Below are 20,222 nucleotides of genomic sequence, written 5' to 3' on the forward strand. Positions count from 1 at the left end.
ACATATATATTATAAATACATACATACATACATACAGAAGAAAAGAAGTAGATGAAGAAGAAGTTGAAGAAGAAGAAGAAGAAGAAAAAGAAGAAGAATTTATAGGCTTGATCAAGAAGAAAGAACGAGTTATTCTCTCATGCAATCTCGGGGATCGAGCCGGATCATGATCATTAATAATAATCGATTTGATAAAGGAATCGTCACCTAGACCGATCTCTTTAAATCGCGGTGTGTTGTAGTTATCAATTCTCAACTGGGCTCGCATACAAAGTAGAACACGGGCGGCACGTGTTGATAAATTGAAAATTCTCTTATAACGATCAAGTGATAAACGTGAGGTAATAGCAGCAATTCGTATTTATATATATATATATATATATACACACACATATATATATATAAATGTATGTAATATGATATACATGTGTATATGTTACTATGAAAGTCATCGCAAGTAGTAGAGCACGAGTACTAATCAGACATAATCTCGATCGTAAAGTATTATCACTATATAATCGGAGATATCAATTAAAAATAATGATCATATAGAGATCACGAGATTCTTGAATTTGGAAAACAAACGTTTATCACGGACAATTTGCCGGCATGATAATATCAAAGAAAAAAACAAAAAAAAAAAAAAAGAAAAAAGAAATAACACTTGGACAAGTCTCGTACACCCAATTATTATATACCTAAAGTATATATAATGACACCTCTTTAATAGCACCTTAAATACTCTATACTTTTGGCCGAGGATTATCAAAGAGTTTTTGTAAAAGAAGAAGAAGAAAAAAAAAAAAAGAAAAAAATCTCGCCTCTTTGTAAATTCTACTTCGTATTATTATGCAATAACTCTCCCACTTTTTTGATAAAAATCGTATATAAAACGCCATCGTTCATATTACCTTTTGATTTTTTCATTTGCCATTAACAACATTGGTCAATATTGCTCTCTTTTTCTCTCTCTCTCTCTCTATCCCTCGTATTTTTTGTTTTGTCGCTTTAATTCTCAAAATGAAACGAATACATTTGTTCTTGATCGTGTCACTCTTCGTCGCTTCGTTCGTCGAGGTGAGCTTGACTCTTATTCTTATTTTATCTCTTGAGATTTTAATGGTGACGGCTTGGATGATTTATACATATATATATAAAATATTATTTTTGGGTATTCACGTATATATTTTATTTCATACGTCAGGCTGAAGTCGACTTGAGAAAAATCACCGCACCTCAACGTAAAAAGTGTCTCGCTGAGATAGGATTAACAGAGGGTACGTTTGCAAAATTAAATTTGATATACGTATATAATAAATGAATTTCTTCTTTCAATAGAATGAAATATCTTTTTCTTCCTTTTTTCTTCTTATTGTTATTTTTTTTTTTTTTTTTTTTAATTGTTTCAATTAAATGCGTAGAATTAAATTTGTGTAGAAATCATCGACGAGGCAGAAATTGGAAACTTTTCTGAAGAAGCAAAACTCGGTTGTTACTTCAAATGCATGTTAGAAAAGTTTAATATGGTAAAAGAGAGTTATTTTAAAATATTAATATTTAAACAATAAGATTCAATGATATATTGAATTGATGATACTTATATCTTCTTTTATCAGTTCACCAAAGATGGTAAATTAAATTTCAAAATGATTTTAATGTCCATACCAGACATATGGAAATCTTTGGCTGAAGATATGATCAGCGAGTGTCGTGATGTCAGTAAGTATATATGCATAAATATATATATATATGTATATACTCAAAAAATAATCATTAAATTTATATTTTTCATTTAAAATTTTAACATTGTTCAATGTATATATATATATATATATATATATATGAACGCACCTTATACGTATGTTGTTATTTTCAGCTGGTTCTGATAAATGCGAATTGTCATACAATTTTAATAAATGCTTGTATATTGCAAATCCTTTGGTATGTTAAACAATATATTAATATTACGCTTTTTAATCTCCTATCTTATATCAATAACTTTTCTTTTTTTTTTCCTTTCTATAGGCATATTTCATTCCTTAAATTTCGACGAGTGAAACGAATAAAAAAAAAACACAAACAAACCAAAAAAAAAAGATAGGAAAAGGAAACTGCAAACTATTGCGATTTTACAAAGCAGGTGATTAAAAAGACATGCATCGTATCATGGATGAAATTATGTATACAATTATATTATGTAAAACATTAAAAAAAAAAAATCATAGTATTAATAAATATACATATTTTGAACTTTAAAAATGATAAATTTTTTTTTTTTATCATAAATATTTACCTGTAATATATAATATCATTGTATTTGATATCATTTAATTTTCTTATCTCAAACGATTATAAGCTACATTTTATAATCTAATACAATCCATTTTCTTTTTCTTATTATATATAATCGTTCCATATTACGTAACTTATGTAAAACATGAATCTTATCATTCTATATATTGACTTGGTCCTATATATATATATATATATATATATATATATATATATATATATGTAATATATATACGTAAATTATTAAATATATATAATATATTAAGCTTTCTAAGATTCCACTTCATAATCGATGAAGAATGCGTTAAAGAAATATGGCGCAATTATTATTCGAAATATTTGTAATACATTAAAATTCACAATGATGACGTTACTGAAACAATCCGGGTATATAGTTTGATCATTAATTTAAACGAACGGATAATTGAAAATAAATGAGATCCATAAATAGGAACGTCATTCGTGTGTAAAATGCTGAAATAAAATATCCTTATAATGTTATGCTTTCCTTGGTTTAGTTTTTCTCTTATTAATATTCATTATTTGTTCAACAATAATATCATCTGCTCTTGGATCAATAGGAATAGCTTGTACTGGTGTTCTAGAAATTGGTGATGGTTTAGACCATCTTTCGACCAATGTATTGAGCCAACTCCATAATTTTTCACGATTTAAAAATGCTACTGTAATTAACATTATAAATGGTAATGCTACTATGGATGTTTGATTCATATCCCCTTGATCAACTTTGCGTTCAGCATTGAACATTAATTTGACATATTTGAACGAGGAATTGGCTTCGAAATAAACAGAATTTGTTTTATACTTATGCAAGCTAGGAGATAAGGATGATTCCAATTGTATGAAATATTTCTTGTTGTCAGCTTGCAATGGTGGAAAATGTACGAGGAAGCCTGCATTATACGAAGTACCAATTTTACTAGAATGTTGTGTATCCAATTTGGATATATGTATAGGAGAATCCGGCATGTCTTCCCTGCATAATTTCACTTTTAATGTACGATAATGTTCTGATTGTACGGACACCACGTGAACGGAAACGTCTGTACGTGAAATTGGATGAAAAGCAATTAATCGAAGCCCACGTATGTCCTCTCCGGTTTGTAACATCAATGAACCAGGACTCGTACGTTGTATATGATTATTTGCCTCCACGTTAGATTTCAAACGTAAAATGTACGTGCACTATTACGAAGATTATGAATTAATATTTATATTATAAATTCAATTATTATTCTTTTTTTTAAATAATTTAATTATACCTACCAATGGTTGAAGACCTCTAATTCTAAAAGTACCATTCTCTTCGGTGGTTGCCTCTTCTTGGAGATTGGAACAATCTTCTTGACCTTGAGCTTCGACCAATAATCCTGCTTCTGGTTCGCCATTTAATGACGTAACAGAACCATAAGCGCTAAATGCAACTCTATTACCAAATAAGTTTACCATGACGGTTGCACCTTCGGCCACATTGATCATTTTTGATGGTGGCTCAAATCTATATTCCTTCATCATTGGTCTGAGATAATATTCACCAGGTGATAAGGAATTAAATATTAATTTTCCATCGTCACTTGTTATACTATTCTTACGATAATTTTGTCCACCAGAGAGAGAAAGTAAAACCCCCTATTTGTATGATAGAAATATTTCATTTTTCATTGATATATAAAAAAAATGTAATTTGAAATAAATAAATAAATATATTTTTATCGTACCTGTAAGGATGAATTATCTGCTTGATCGTATACTTGCACTATAATTTCAGCTAATTTGCGTGCTAAAAATATTCCATTATTGTTTGGTCCTGTTATCACGAAACCTTCTTTCTCAGCTGTAATACTTAATTAAAAAATTAATATAGTAGAATTTAAATAAGTGTTATATAATGATACATGTTTTATATGAATATACAAGTACCTATATTCTATTTTTCCATCCAATGGGCCAACACTGTATGTCCCTTCTTTTTCTGTAATTATTGTATGCATTGGAGATTTTTTATCCTTGCCAAATATTTGTACCGTTACACCTTCTAAAGGAGGTGAAATTTTTCCAGCTATAATCTAAACGATATATATATATATATATATATATATATATATATATATATATGTTTTTTATTGTTTGTCGTTTCAATAAATTATATTAATATGGACAATTATTACTCTACCTTTCCTAAATCTCCAGTAAAAGTTGCAATGTCATTATGACATTCATTTACTCCAAGTACTTTTACTGACGGTGGATTAAACAAAAGAATATCCGATAGTGGAGTAATAACGTATACATTACCAGTCTTTGTTGTAAATTCAAAATTATACTTAAAAACATCTCCTTTTTTTATATATTTCAATGGCCCAATTCTATAAGTATACACTTTATTACATTTTATAAATTATTATAAATTACTTTTTGTAAATCATTGTTTATGGACTTACATAATATTGCCATTTGAACTTTCAACTTTAACTTTGACTCCTCCATCTAATGCAGTAGAACTTATAATATTTCCTTGATGACGATGTTCAGAAGATGATAAAATAATTGGGGATAAATTATTTGTATCCCAGACAAATGTTTCTTTATCGTACACATGACAACCTTTAGGTGTAAAACTATATTCTCCGGGTTTAGATACGCAATGTCTTGTACTACCTTTGGATAATACTAAAGATGATTTTTTTATTTCATCTGATGCAACATATTCAACTATTGTTTCATGAGAAGAAATAAAAGTAATTGAAAAACCGGTCTGTTGAAAAGGAGGCACTTCAGCGCGTTCAGATGTTATTGATATTCTGTAACTAGGATTTTTCCAACAGAATACATCGTTGTCTATTAAAACTTCATAATGTCCTGGTAATACATCGGAAAATTCATATTGGCCATCTGCATGAAAGAAATTAACTTCACAGACAGAGACAGTAATATTAATTAAACTTAAACAGTATATTAATAACAAATATATTTAATGCTGGGAGTATAAGGAATATATATATATATATATATATATATATATATATAATATACATATATTGTTTTCTTTTAAAACAAAAGTATCATCAATAAATTATACTACCTTGGCATTAATCATACATTTGTTATTCCTCAATTTTAAAATAATAATATTAATTTATATTATATTATTTAAATCTCACCTTTCGTTGTCGAAGTTTTTATTGTAACTCCATCGAGTACTTTAAGTGTAACCGAAGCTTGACTGCAATCTATCCCTGGCAAACATTTGACCATGCCAGTTAAAAGTGCCTTCAATTGTAGAAAGTTGATATTGTTAATTGCCTCAGATGATACGTCAATGGTTTGTTGTAAAGGAAAGAATCTATTATAATAATCGAAAAAGTATTAATATTTTATAAATTTAATCAAATTTAAATTCATATATTTCATATAAGTACTTACTGTAAACCTTTAGTTTTTTCTTCATTACTCACGATTACACTTAATTGATATTTATCAGGCTTTAAATGTACACAATATTCTCCAGTCTTTTCATTAGTATCAATTTCTCTTTGGAATGTGGCAGCGATATTTTGTATAGCTACTTTACGGAAGTGTAAAGTTCCTTTTGCAGATAATGTAACTTTTCCACAAACTTTATACATAGATGGTATTAAAACTGGCAATTCAGGTGAACTTGGGGATACTTTAACTGTTCTCTCCTCAAACTGCACATTACCTAAATATAAATATATTTTTAATATTAATTTTATAAATAATATTTACAATAAAAGGATTCTTTTACTAACCAGCTTCTGCTTTCAGAGTATATTGTCCAGCTTTTACATTATCTATTGTATATTTTCCATTTTCATTTGTTACAGCTACATCTTTCCCAGCGAATATAATTTTTGCATTTGCCAATGGTTTGCCACCTGTTGACATGCGAACTACCCCAGTCACCGTAAAACCAGTCACTTTAAAATCTTGCGATAACGTCAGACTATTGTGACTAACTTTGAATGATAATTCGGGTGGTTGAACGTCAAATTTAGTATGAGCACTAGGATAATGTGGGACAAGCTTGTAATCACCAGTTGACAATGCAGGAAAAACAAATTTTCCAGTTTTATCTGAAGTAACATGGCAAAGTGGATTTTTCGATTCAAATCCCTTAACTGGTGAAGTTTCACAATTCTTTGCAGCGCCATTCTGTATAATTAAATGAATATTAATATTATCTAATAAATATTAATTTAATAAATTTCTAATCAATGATATATCTTACACCAAAAACTATGAAGGATACACCACTGACTGGTTCATTTTCACTGGTGACTTGACCTCTTACATCATATCCAAATATTACTAAACTATCATCTGAAAGTTCAGCATTACCTTCTTGTACAGTTACTTCAATTGTATTTTTTTTGATCATCCACCTTAATCAATACAAAGAGATAATAATCTTTGATATAATATAAGCGTATTTATATTATACAATACATACGTAGGATGAGATGCAACAAGTATATATTTGCCTGGTTGAATAGGTGTAAAATAAAATGTTCCACTATCGGCAGTTTTGGTTGATCCAACTACAGTTTCTTTATTATTAGCATTATATAATGACACAGTAACATCTTTTGGACCAAATGAAGAATTAAAACTGGTTACCTAATAATAAGAGAGATGATTAATATATATATATATATATATATATATATATTTCTCAAATAGAATCATTGTTAAAATAGAATGAATTACTTTGCCTGTAATGCCAAAACCTTTGAAAGTAAAATTAATATCTTTGCCTTGGCTACAAATGTCGGTAGAACCATCTACATTTAAATATACTTCCATGGGATCAAAACTCCAACCTCTAGGAGGATCTACCTAAATGTATTTAAGAATAAACATTCTTGTGTGTTAATTATTCTTAATTAAAATATCAGTCTATATCAAAAAGAGATGACATTAAGATTTCTATGTAGTATACCTTTAAAATATACTCTCCTTTATCATAAAGAGGTAAAAAGTAATATCCAGTATTCGGTGCACATTCTGTCTCATCTTTTAAACTACCAGCCTTAGTATATCTGACATATATACAAATTAAATAATTTATTATTTAATTAATACCATAATATGCAGGACGTCATAACCTCAACATGTATACTTACAATTTAATGTGAACTTTTGTAAAATCGATATCAGCATGACTTTTTAAAAATCCACCACATCCTAAAATATCTTGGGCAATAATTTCACTAGAGAAAATCAATAAATAATTTAGAAAAAGAACGATACTTATTCGCTTTTCAAACATCTTTATAATCGTCTGCTACTGAAGTGAAATTGTCGCTACGACATAACCTCATTTGATACACATGCGCTATCTAGCATGTATTTAGACTCACGTTATAAATATTTGTTAATGTCAATGAGGACGACAGAACTTAATTTAATGATAATACAGAAATTAAAAGCCCTAGAAAAATTTTGTACCTAGGAAAAGGGCAGGGTGATTAGTTCAATTTAAGTGTGAAAAAAATTTTTAAATCAATATATATCGTTGAAACCAAAATGGTTAAGATAGCATTGAAAATCAAAGTATTGTTGGAGAATATAGAAGAATTGAAGTCCTCAGGATTAAGCCATAATTGGTATTTTAAATTTAAATGTTGCAATTGTGGTGAAATAACAAAGAAATGGTGCTCTGTTTCTTTAGAAGATTCTATCCCAAGTACAAAGGGAAATGCTGTGAATCATTTTCTAGCTAAATGCAAGCTTTGTGGTCGTGAAAACTCTATGACTATTGTAGAAGATTCTATCAAATCGTTTACTGCTGAAGATCAAGGGAGATTTAAAAAAATCGTTATATTAGATTGTAGAGGACTAGAACCTTGTGATTTTTCTGCACGAGAAGGATGGATCGCAAAAGCTATAGACAATGGTACAGAATTTACGGATGTTGATTTATATGAATATGAATGGATTGAATATTGCGAGAAAATAAAGAAACCTGTTGGAATAACCGAAATTGAGCACAGATTTGAAAGAGTTAAATAAAATGTCTATTCATAAAATGATGTATATAAAATAGTTCTCAGTTAGTGTTTCTTTATTGTTTTAATTAATTATTAAGTTTATACAATCTACATGTATACCCTTCTGGTTGAAAATTGTTAGATTGCATTTATTCATTATACTCATTATCATACTTTCTAAAGTATGGATATTTTGTAATTGCAATTTAGAATAACACAAAAGATTATTTACTTACTAAGTATATTGTTTACTTACTAAGTATATTGTTTATATCAACTATGTACAAAGACCTTGAATAAAGCAGTAATTTCATAATGCATAAGTATCTGTGTTTTTGTTTCTCATAAAGTAATTGCATTTAAAAGTAACATATTACTGCTGAATTTAAATGTCAACTTAAACATATTAATGTTGATTTGTAAGGATATGAGTATACAAATTGACACATAACTCTAACGACATAATATAATTTATTCATAATCATATAAAAAAACCATTTAATTTCATAAATGGCTCAATACACAGGAAATATCATTCGCAACAATTATTTTGTTATTCCTCTGAATATGTCCAAACCTGCCAATTGTTGCCAAAACAAATGCCTGCAATTATGATCACAAATTAACATTAAAACTTTTCTTTTCCTTTTCTTTTTTTCTTTTTTCTTTTTTTTAACTATTTTTTAAATTATGAATGAGAATCTCAAATAGAAATTTTAAATGTTAGATGTATAACGTGCTAATGTTCTATATACTTCTGGAATGTGTTGATGCAACTAATGAAAATAATTATATTCATATGTATTAATCTTCTTGACGTGTAAATTGTAAAATTATAATCTTCATTGATTAAAAACTAAGTCTGTACAGTTTTTATGTATAAAAGTTTGAATTATTTCATATAATCTAAGCTAGCTTAGAAACATAAAACAACATTCTTATTATTGGAACTAACTTCCCAACTGGTTGTACAATGTACAATAAAAAAGTTTTTGCAAAATGCGAAAATAAATCACAAGAAATATTTAAAGGAATATTCTATACTTTTTAATCATTGGTTATCTATCTCTCTAATTCTACTAACGCTATATTCTTCTAATGTCTCTCTTTTACTATGGTTTTCTAATACCTAACACAAATAAATATCATGTGCGCATTACATTCCATTGCCCATGAAGGGTGATTTAACATATAAATCACATATAAATAATCATTTCTAAATGTTTTAATCTAACAATAATAAATAACTCTATCAGTCTATTCTCACAAAAATATCACTGCGACTGAAAGTATTCTTATCCTTTGAATCACCAGAGTCAAATCTTTATATATCTGTTAAAGTAGATATCACATTTACACAGAATGTAGAACCGGCTCTTTTTTTTTTTTCTTTTGCTTTTCTTTCCTTGTATGAAACAACCAGAGTATTTGTATTATTATTATTATTATTATTAAATTTATTACAACAAACAATACTTAATAATAAATGTTCTAGTTAAGAGATGTTCTAGTAATATGTTCTAGATAAGACTTGAACATTAATATTAATAACAATAATTTTTATAACACGCATGGGATTTAGCAATATAAATTATGATAGGCCATTTAATTGGCAAAAATGTTATTATCTAATAAGTAAAATTTGAACTGTAATAATCACTTAAGAATTGACTCTGGTATATATCATTGAAAATTTTTATATTCTTCTAAAACATAATAAAAATAATTCATTTTCTACGATAATCTGAAATTAACATTATAATAATCGTTTTGAATTATTCAATGTTATTAGTGTATGCGCATTTAGTATTTTTTAATAAACTAAATAATTCTATAGTACTATGCTAGATTATCATCTTTGGTATGGTAATGGGAAGTACGCTTATTCTATCGACAGCAATGGTCATCTTATCAGTTTGATAACTGATATTACTCTTTAAAGGTATGTATTTCGTAGATATAGGAACATTATGAGTAATGTTGATGAATTACAATACGCCATTTCGTTTAGCTCTACTTGTAAAAAATAATTTACACGTGTAGTCACTGTGAAAAAAAAAAGAAAAGAGATTTTTGGGTAGGATTCTATTTCTTTTTTTTTTTTCTTTTTTGTTTTTTGTTTTCCCTCATATATACTATACATTTGTACAGTACACTGAAAAGTAAGATTAATTAATTAAAACTTAATCCATTCCAAGGATTTTTATGGAGAAACTATTTGCATGATAATAAGCATATCAATAAAAAAAAAAAAATAAATAAATAATCCTTGTTCTTAACAAGCAAGAAAATTCTAAATGAGTATGCGCGTACTGTTTATTCTGCGATAGAACAAGTTTTTTTTTTATGGGATAAATTTGGGCCATATTCATTGGGTACACAATTTAAGGAATTTCCTAATATCTAATCGATTATAGTTCATCATATTACCTACCTGTTTATGCTTCTGCTAGATGTGAATTCCTAGATTTGCTATATGAATAGACTACATGCATTTTTTTTTCCTTTTTTTTTTTCCTTTTTGTTTTTTTTTTTTTTTTTTAACATTCGTTTAGTATTTATTCGTGTTTATTTTTCTTTTTTTCTTTTCCGACGACTTTTAGAATTCTTTTCTTTATCAAGCTTCTGTTAAAGATTAAAGCGACACCTCCGAATAGGCCCGTCAAAGACAAAGTCCAAAGATTTCTACAAATTTATTGGAAATTTTTACTTCTCCTTTATCTGAACACACTATTATAGTCGAGGAAACCTAATCATGGAAGATCCCAATTGAAATATTATTAATATTTCCTATTAATGTGAACACTTGCTAGAATGTCACTATGACAAATAGTGTGAAATATCTACTTCGAATTGTCAATGAACAAAAGTAGAAAAAAAAAAAGAAAAAAAAAAAAAATATATATATATATATATATATATATTAGCAGAAAAAAAAGAGAAGGTAATACTTGAAGCGTCGTTTGAATCATGTAGACAAAGAGAATGATGCCCTTAAAAATATACAACATCTTCAATTACGAATGTCTTACCACGTTATTAGACAGGCAGAAAAATACATCGATTCGTTTGCGCAACATGCGTCAGCATTCGGTAGTAATTCAGCTATATACAATTGCTTCCATCGATACTCTGCCTCATAGATCCATTTTATCTTCGGCGAAATCACATTACATATTATAATTCGATGACAAAAAAAAAAAAAAAAAAAAAAAAAAAAAGAAATAAAAAATAAAAAATATGCAAACGAAATTTGGCTGTTGAGAATATTCCTGAAAAATACTTACAGCAGATTCTCTCTCCATCGTTAGATCGGTCTTTTTTCTTTTCTTTCTTTCTTTCTTTCATTTCTTTTTTTTTCCCCTTTTTCTTTTATATAAATTATCATCAATCGATGATATCTACCTATCTAGATAAAACTTGAGTATTTTTCACGGATATATACTACTCTCTCTCTCCCTCTCTCTCTCTCTCTCTCTCTCTCTCTCTCTCTCTCTCTCTCTCTCATTCTTTCTCTCTTCTCTTCTTTATCTTATTTAACGAGCAGTATAATAATTCTGTAAATTCGTCAGTCATAATCACGTTGCACGTAATAATGGTGCCAGTAGTTTTTTAATTAATGAATAGTGTGTTGTGTACGTGTTTCATTGTGTTAAAGCACGGTATATAATGATGATCGCTAAAGAGAAGAAAATCCAGTTTTTCTCTCGAGCGAAGTTACGAATGATGATGATTTGAGGAAGATTCGTTCTCTTTTTAAATGATAAGCTGAACATCGAGCATCGTAACAATTAATCATTCAAGGCAATTCATCGGACAATACCGGCTCCAAACAAGTTTGCTTCAACGTAGCCGATTGATCTTCGAGGCTACGTTTTAAACCTTCGATAGTTTGCATCAACATTTGCCTTCTTAGCTGAGTAAGCTGTTGTTGAAATAATTGAGAGTCTTGAACGTTAGCATTCGCCTCGGCTGCTAAACGCTCTTGACGTAATTGTGCTACTTTCTCCTTCAAGGATCTTCGTGAATCATCTGAATCCAGTGATACGAACGAGTTTAAAAAGGATCTTCTTTGATATGGTAGAATATGGTAGTTTTGGAAAAGATTTGAAGTTGGCTCACCGGTATCATCGGTGGCCGTATCGCCATCAGAATTTCTTAATAATACTTGATGATGACCTAATGTCTTTTGTATCCTACCGTAAGTCGCACTACCGGCATAAATCTTTCTTTTAACTGGTTCACTCTGAGGACAGTAAGAAGAGCCTTCTTTGATCGGGCCCATATCGATTGATCTGTAAAAGGAAAAAAAAAAAAAAAAAAAAAAAAAAAAAAAAAAAAAAAGAAGAAATATATATATCAAATATACAAGAGACGGGACAGATAGATCCATATATATAACGCGTACATATTTCTTTACATTATTTCATTAATTTAAAATATATCGATTAATTCTTAAAAAAAAATTCCACCTGAACGTCATCAGAGGTGGTCTCCGCCTGATGTCACATTTCTCCTCGGAATCCGACGAGCTCGATGTCACACCACCACCATCCTCCTCCTCCTCCTCCTCTTCCTCTTCATCCTCATCCTCCTTGTTCGTTATTGAAACTCTCGAGTCCTTCCTATTATCTACAGTTAATCGTGAATCTCTGTGCTGAGACTTATTAGGGAAGGAACCTTGAGAGGGTTGACAATCGTTCGTTTCAACGGCAGACTGTGTCACTCCGTTGCAATTCAAGATAACTCGAGCACGGCCGTTGTCCTTTACACCGGTGGTAGCAGTAGTAGTAGTAGAAGTAATAGTAGTTGTAGTAGTACTAGTAGTAGTAGGACAAATACCGCGTAAACGTGAATGAACGAGGGTTCTATTAGGTGAACCTTGAGGCGTTCTTCTTGATACGTAAGGTGAATCAGGACAATTCGAAATGTCCTGTTTATAGGGAACATCCCTCGATATGTTTCCACACGAATTTCTTTCCATAAAACGATGAACGGGCGAACATGGCTGCGTGAATTGTCTCTTTGGACTGGTATGCTCGATATCCCTTATATTACCGCTTTGCAATTCCGGTTGTGAATTTCTACTTTTCGACAAAGCAAGCTCGATGTTCAATTCCGTGTTCTTGATCAGTTCGACACGCTTATTCGCCAGACCATTGTGGAACTTACGCGATGGCGACGGTACGATCGGCAGGGAGCTTTGATTCTTTTGCATATTTACCAAGATATTTTCAGCTTCCATAATCAACTCGCGATACTTCCTGTCGGCTTCCTTGTCCGCTTCGATCAGTGCTATTTCAGAAGCGAACGTGGCCATGTATGTGTTACCAGTGACCTGTCTTCTCACAATGTTTCCATTTACATAACTCACCTGTAAAAATAAAGCAAATTAATCGGACGATGTTAACTCGCAAAAAAAAAAAGAGGTTAATAAAATAATAATAATAATAATAATAATAATAATTATAGATATGTTCGTTTCTATTGTTTTATTTATTGTAAAAACAAAAACGATAATAATACCGAATTCGAACGTCTTTTGACGACCTCGTTTTCGACGATCGTAGGCTGATGTATGATCGATTGATTATTATCGTTCAATCTCATGGGCGAAAGATTTTTATTAACGTCGTGCTTCTTACGGCGCAAGCATATTGGCGTACCGCCTACGCTTCTACTACCCTGATTAAATCCAGAATTCTTCAGCAACATTCTCTCGACCAATACTCGATTCAAATTTGCCGTCTCGTCGTCGAACTTCTCCATATTTGGTTTTCTACGCTGTGATATTCTCTTTTTTCGTTTGTCCGTCTGTTTCTCGTCCGTCTTTTTGTATCGAATACTTTGTCTCTTCGCCGTGTTCCTTATACTTATAGTCCTGAAAAAGAAAAAAAGAAAATAAAGAAAAGAAAAAAGAAAAAGGAAAAAAGAAAAAAAAAAAAAAGTAAAATAATCATTTCGAATATTTTCGTACGTCGAAAAAAGAAAAAAATTAATTCCAATTAATATTTCAATCGATCCTTCTTCTTTTTCTTTCTTTCTTTTTTCTCTTCCCTTTTGCCCCCTCCCCCTCCCGATCATAATCATCATAAAATATATTTATAAATACCTTTGAGGAAGAATCTCGTCCTTGTTTCTACGTTTCAAAAAGGACTCTCTCAATCTTGTGCCACGTCTACTTAACTCGCTCGTAAACGTAAAATAAGTACAGTGACCGGTATTAGGAAAATTGGCAGAACATTCGAGATTATCTAAGTCAAGGAAGGAACCATTGTCGATATAATCGAAATCATTTTCAAATGGATCATTCTCATCGCCACCATCTTGACCCGTATCAACGTCCGACAAAGAATCTATGTAATCCTCGCAATCGGTTGGATCGCTATCCGACAATATATCCGTTTCCTTTTCGTAAACATAACTCTCGTCGAATTTCCCCATCATTTCGTTCAACGTTATGTCGTCCTCGGACGAACGAGCACTTCGTGTTACCGATGATCCCGATGAGCTGCTGCTACTTGTACGACGTTGCATCGCCAATGGTATCTTCGGTCTAATATCCATACCAGGTAGAATCCTCCAATTTTGATTTATCCTATGTCGGAGAGTACAAAAATTATCTGTCTCGTTAAAATGATCATTGAAAAACTAACGAACGACTAACGATTTATTTAATATTTTTTATCTAAATAAGTATATATATATATATGCAGGATGTCCAAAAAGCATGGGACTAAACTTATACTATTGGAACTTATCCAATATTACTCCTCCTCCTTCGTTCAGGACGAAAAGTAAATATTTGTTGGAAAGCTCGGAATGGTTACTCCAAATGAAAGGTCGAGAGATAATAGGGACGAGAAGATGCAATGGCGTGCGTTTTATATATCTTCAGAATATCTTTTGATAGGGATGATATCAAACGAGATGGTCCATCATCTTTGTACGTCATCGAACATACGTCAGAAGGAGGGAGGGCGGGGGGTTTATATTCGATCTGATTGATTATCGAAGATCTCTATTTGAAATTCTTATTTCGTACTTCGTGTTTCTTTTTTTATCGCAGACGCTTTAAATCACTTCGTGTTAAAAAAGAAAAAAAAAAAGAAAAAGAAGAAGAAGAAGGAGAAAGAAAATAAAAGAAAAATAAGATAATAAAGAATATAATCTTTATCGTTTTAAAACGACTCATCGGCTTTAAGTTGACTCTAATTCAATATATTTCTATCTAACCAACTATCACCACCACCACCACGACCACCATCACCAACCACCTACATCGACACGGTGAAACTTTTGAAAACACGTTTACGTCCTGCACATTGTTAACATCGTCGTTTCCTTTGATGTCAACGTCGTTCGCAAGCTCTCAACAAGAATGTATTTGCTATTTGCGTTGGCTATCCCATATAACCGGGAAGGAGGGAAGGGGGAGGAAAGGGGTGGTATTATCGATCGTCCACCTTTCATTCGATATCTTTCACGCGAATATATCAAAACGATATGTCCCATTGAAATTGTACCTGAGAATTATTATCTGTCATTGTTGGGAGCCACGACATTCATTGGCATCATTGTTACCATTGTAGGGAGAAAAAAAGAAAGAAAAAAAAAAAAAAAGGAAAAAGAAAAAAACAAAAGAAAAGAAAAGAAAAATGTTCTCGATAAAATGTTTTCAATGATACTATATCGTAGGATAGATCGGAGAGATCGACTTTTGAAATTTATAATAATAATGATGATGATGATGATGAAAAAATATATATATATATATATATTAATTTTTTAAAGAGGAAAAAATCGTAATTTTTTTTTAATATTACTAACGGACTACGTCCAGCGCTGAGACTCTCCTGACGATGTTCCCTCTTCGTCAGACTCTCTCTGGCGCTGTTAACATTGACGTCACTTGCGCTACCGGATGATTCGGTCAGCTTTAGACCCGAACTACTGCTGGTTTCATCGAGTGTTAACCTAGATTTAAAGCCGGTAGTGCTGGAACCAGAAGAGTTTGCCGACAACCAAGGATTCGTTCTTATTCGTGATCGTTCGCGAGGTGATTGTACGGTTGGCGAGACAACGAGTGGGGGAGGTATCGAGGATGGAACAGGAAGATTGTTCCTAGAGGAATCAGCTGAGAAGGATTCTGTTCTTCGATGGGAACTTTCTTGTTGTCTTTGCGGAGTCTGTGGTTGTTGCTGTTGCTGTTGTTGTTGTTGTTGTTGCTGCTGCTGCTGTTGTTGTTGTTGCTGCTGTTGTTGTTGTTGCAGTTGTTGTTGCTGCTGCTGTTGTTGTTGCAGTTGTTGCTGATGTTGTTGTTGCAGTTGTTTCGATCCACGATTGATCGTAACTTCGGCGCTCTGTAAATATTTCTTTCCTACTGTAATCTACCACAAGCATTTATATTATTTCATTATTAAATGTGATACATCAACGATATTACTTCCCTTTTATACTTTTTTTCGAACTTGCTCTTTAAATGGTGTTTAAGAAGAGGAAAAAAAAAAGAGAGAAAGAAAAGAAAAAATAGACATGGATGAAACTCGAACGGGATAAATATCGAGGAAGACTTTTCCGTTAATTCGCTAACGAGGATTAATTTGTGAACGTGACTGCCTCGAGAACGGAATATGAAGAGAGTTTGCCTTGCGAAAGCAAATCGATCGCTATGCTACTACTAAGCTAAAAGAGAGGGAACGAACGAGCGAGCGCAGAGTTCATTTTTCATTCCTTTCTAAGCATACACACACACACACACACACACAGGAAGAGAGAAAGAAAGAGGGAGAGAGAGAGAGAGAGAGAGAGAGAGGAGGACGAACGTTTCTCGAGAATAAGGGGTGCGGTTTAAAGGGAGTGACTGCGGAAGAGAAAGAGAAAGAGAAGAGAGAAGGGTGAATGGGGATGAAGGAGGGAGGGTGGGTTGAGGAAACTCAATAATGCTTTTCCGTCGACCGCTCGTTTAAGCGCTTCCGCGAAAACGTCCGTTCGATTGTACCAGACGATGGAACGCGCGGATGGACCACCACACCAAAGAGAATGAAGGAGGATGAAGTGAAATCCTTTCTCGAGTGGGTGTTCAATTCGTCGATCCTCGTCTTTAGAAAAGAGAGAAAGAGAGAGAGAGAGAGAGAGAGAGAGAGAGAGAGAGAAAAGCAAAAAGGAAAAAGAAAGTAAAAAAACAACAAAGAAAAATTTCGCACTGCATCGCTCGATCGGCCAAGGACAATGCGAGAAGTTTCTTTTTTTTTTTAAATCGCCTTTAACGATTCACCCCTCTCATTCATCTCATTCGTTTCGAACACCTCGTTCTCACTGTTACTTTTTTCTTTTTTCTTTTTTTTTTACTCGTTAAAAGTACATCGACATCTTCTTTTTTTCTTCGATAAATTTTCTTCCTCCCAAACGTAATTAAGTACTTAAATTATTTGTCTCGTAATTTTTGATTAATTTATTCCTTCATTATTAATATTATATATCTAATAATATATCTAGGAAGTACGAAAGGACATATACATATATATGTGTAAAGAGAAAAGAGAGAAAAGATAAAGAGAAATGAGTAAAGAACTATTGTTCGTCAGACCTTTCGGAAATCGATTTCACTTGGAAACGTCTGAAACTATTCTCGTGCCTCTCGCGTTAACGTTAATGATCCGTTCTCTCGCGAATCGCTCGTTATCGCCAAAATCGGTGTTTGGCATTCGTGGGAAACTGAACTAGTAGTAACTCCGAGCTCTCTCGTTTATTGAACCGTGAGAAGTTTCGTTCTAAAATGTATAAGTTTTGGTTTGTGCAAGGTGAAAAAGGGAGAGAGAGAGAGAGGAAGAGAGAGAGAGAGAGAGAGAGAGAAAGGGAAGGTGACGGAAGAGAAGAGAGAAAGAGAGAGGTGAGATGTCGTTGAACCCGAGACGTCAAAGCATCACAAGAATCTCTCTAAGAGAAGACGTAGAGGAAGGGAGGAGGATCACCAAAGGGGTAAAAGCTTAGTGGTTTTGTGAAACGATGCTAATCTCGCTACGACGAACGCGAACTTCGCTACGTCTCTTGTCTATCATGTCAAAAGGGGAATTCAAAAGAAAACTTTGCTACTTCCGTGTCATTGTATGGAATCGAGAGGCCATCGTTAAAGAGTAAACTCAGATGATATCCTGGAAAATTTTTTTTGATAAGATACACATACACACACACACATATATATATATATATATGTATGAGCCTTTCATAAGCCAAATTGATTGACTCCACTTTTTGAATTTTTTTTCCTTTTTTTTTTCTTTTTTTTTTTTTTAATTTAACCATCATAGCACTTGACATGAGTCCTCTAACTTTTTACATTTACGATAAATTTTTTTAATTTTCGTTATTTGATTTCATTGAACGACGAACAATTTTTCTGGACAATCGAATAAAAAATAATTTATTTCAAAAGTCAATCACGATTAACATCGTACTCCATTGTAAATCGTTGCAATGTGATCCAATTAAAACTGCAGAAGCAAGGACCTTTATACATTTTACAATGTTTATTTGTATTTTAATTGTATATTTTAAAGGGAATTTTAAAAGGCAATTAATATTATTTCATCGCACTTCTTCGATCGATCTTTTTGGAAAAACTCTTAAAAATTTCTTTTCCTTTGTTATATTTATTTTTTCACGTTAAACCCTTTGACTGCGAGCTGTTCTAAGCTGAAGCACTTCGTGTGAGCGGCATGCGGCCCGCGCGGATGTGATCGCTGGGGACTGAACATACGCATGAGACAATAGTAAACGATTAAAGCCTTCGCAGGGCGCATATATGCGCGTCCACAGGCCACGCCGGTGGTATAGCCTTTTCCGGACGTATATATGCGCCCATAGCAATGGAAAGAATTAAAAAGAAGATAAAGAAAGTCAAATAAATTACTTACGAGCGTGTTGAGCTTGGCCGGGGTGGTACTCGTACGTACGTCCTTTGGCTGCTTACTACTGTCACCGGTCATGTTCGAGGACTTCGTAGACTCGTTCGATCTCTCGTCGATCCTCCCCGCATTTCCCTGCGCCCTACCTTTATTGTTACTTTGAAAATAATGCGTGCCCGTCCTGATATTGATGTAATACTCGGGCGGAAAGCTCGTACCGGGCGACGTACCGTCCGTCGAGTATCCGGTACTGTAGGCACTTTCCGGAGAAGAAAGATTCACGCTTCCGGTACCACCGGACGTACCGGAAGAGGTGGTCACCGTTCCAGCGTAACCCTCGCCACCACCACCAACACCACCAATACTACCAACAACACCACCACTGGATCCACCGTGCAATCGAATTCCGTCCACGCCGTTTCTCGTTGGTGAGTTCACAGGATGTACCTAAAAAGAAAGAAAGAAAAAAAAAAAAAAAAGGACAGAAAAAATAATCATTCGATGCTTAAAAAGATATTTTTAATTTATTTGTTATATCGATTAAATAATTCAAATTAATTAAGATCGATGTTAAATTAAAATTAAATTAAAAATGATCCTGTTTTTTGGATCGAAACTCGTTTATCAAAGTATCATTTCGTTTTGTTTTTTCGTTCATCGAAAAAAGAAAAAGAAAGAAAAGAACAATATAATAAATAATTTCTAAATTCGAAGTAAAGTTATTGATAGAAAATCTCGATCGAAAGTAGACGATCCGTAGTATTGGTCAGACGTGAAAAATCTTTAATAGATTAGCAAATGAAATTTCTTATTGAGTCGCAACCCGACGTTCCTTCGTCAAATTATATAAAAGACTTTTTACTCGACGTTAAAACGTTTACTTTACTCGTTACAACCATTCAAGATTGAGAATTATATTCGGTATTGTAAAGCAACTACGTAAGTAGTAGTAGTAATAGTAGTAGTAGCGTTAGTACCATCTAAAAGGTTT

At 32.1% G+C, this 20,222-nt stretch overlaps 3 protein-coding genes across 3 annotated transcripts in view; 2 read left to right on the forward strand and 1 right to left on the reverse strand.

Annotated features, from left to right (window-relative positions):
* The first annotated feature begins 43 nt into the window (after window positions 1-43).
* On the forward strand, window positions 44-2,188 carry LOC124955769. Its single transcript, XM_047510667.1, has 6 exons — window positions 44-1,077; window positions 1,205-1,277; window positions 1,438-1,526; window positions 1,617-1,719; window positions 1,877-1,941; window positions 2,026-2,188. The coding sequence occupies exons 1-6, from the start codon at window positions 1,021-1,023 to the stop codon at window positions 2,041-2,043; spliced, it is 405 nt and encodes a 134-aa protein (XP_047366623.1). The 5' UTR covers window positions 44-1,020; the 3' UTR covers window positions 2,044-2,188.
* Window positions 2,189-2,231: 43 nt separating this feature from the next.
* Window positions 2,232-20,222, reverse strand: part of LOC124955841 — a 96,938-nt gene continuing 78,947 nt past the window's right edge. The window contains exons 7-28 of the mRNA XM_047510861.1: window positions 19,241-19,678; window positions 16,155-16,687; window positions 14,437-14,922; window positions 13,851-14,205; window positions 12,797-13,698; window positions 12,447-12,619; window positions 12,131-12,356; window positions 8,762-8,777; window positions 7,458-7,618; window positions 7,274-7,373; window positions 7,042-7,170; window positions 6,785-6,951; window positions 6,563-6,716; window positions 6,084-6,486; window positions 5,737-6,013; window positions 5,475-5,656; window positions 4,755-5,223; window positions 4,487-4,679; window positions 4,234-4,379; window positions 4,032-4,155; window positions 3,580-3,942; window positions 2,232-3,498 (exon numbers count right to left, since the gene is read on the reverse strand). Of these exons, the coding sequence (XP_047366817.1) occupies window positions 2,791-3,498; window positions 3,580-3,942; window positions 4,032-4,155; window positions 4,234-4,379; window positions 4,487-4,679; window positions 4,755-5,223; window positions 5,475-5,656; window positions 5,737-6,013; window positions 6,084-6,486; window positions 6,563-6,716; window positions 6,785-6,951; window positions 7,042-7,170; window positions 7,274-7,373; window positions 7,458-7,618; window positions 8,762-8,777; window positions 12,131-12,356; window positions 12,447-12,619; window positions 12,797-13,698; window positions 13,851-14,205; window positions 14,437-14,922; window positions 16,155-16,687; window positions 19,241-19,678 (6,705 nt within the window). The 3' untranslated portion in view covers window positions 2,232-2,790. The remainder of the gene's footprint in view (window positions 3,499-3,579; window positions 3,943-4,031; window positions 4,156-4,233; window positions 4,380-4,486; window positions 4,680-4,754; window positions 5,224-5,474; window positions 5,657-5,736; window positions 6,014-6,083; window positions 6,487-6,562; window positions 6,717-6,784; window positions 6,952-7,041; window positions 7,171-7,273; window positions 7,374-7,457; window positions 7,619-8,761; window positions 8,778-12,130; window positions 12,357-12,446; window positions 12,620-12,796; window positions 13,699-13,850; window positions 14,206-14,436; window positions 14,923-16,154; window positions 16,688-19,240; window positions 19,679-20,222) is intronic.
* Window positions 7,448-9,196, forward strand: LOC124955767 (CXXC motif containing zinc binding protein). Its single transcript, XM_047510660.1, has one exon. The coding sequence runs from the start codon at window positions 7,861-7,863 to the stop codon at window positions 8,344-8,346; it is 486 nt and encodes a 161-aa protein (XP_047366616.1). The 5' UTR covers window positions 7,448-7,860; the 3' UTR covers window positions 8,347-9,196.

The sequence above is a fragment of the Vespa velutina genome, chromosome 19 (genome assembly GCF_912470025.1).
Source record: "Vespa velutina chromosome 19, iVesVel2.1, whole genome shotgun sequence".
NCBI lineage: Eukaryota > Metazoa > Arthropoda > Insecta > Hymenoptera > Vespidae > Vespa > Vespa velutina.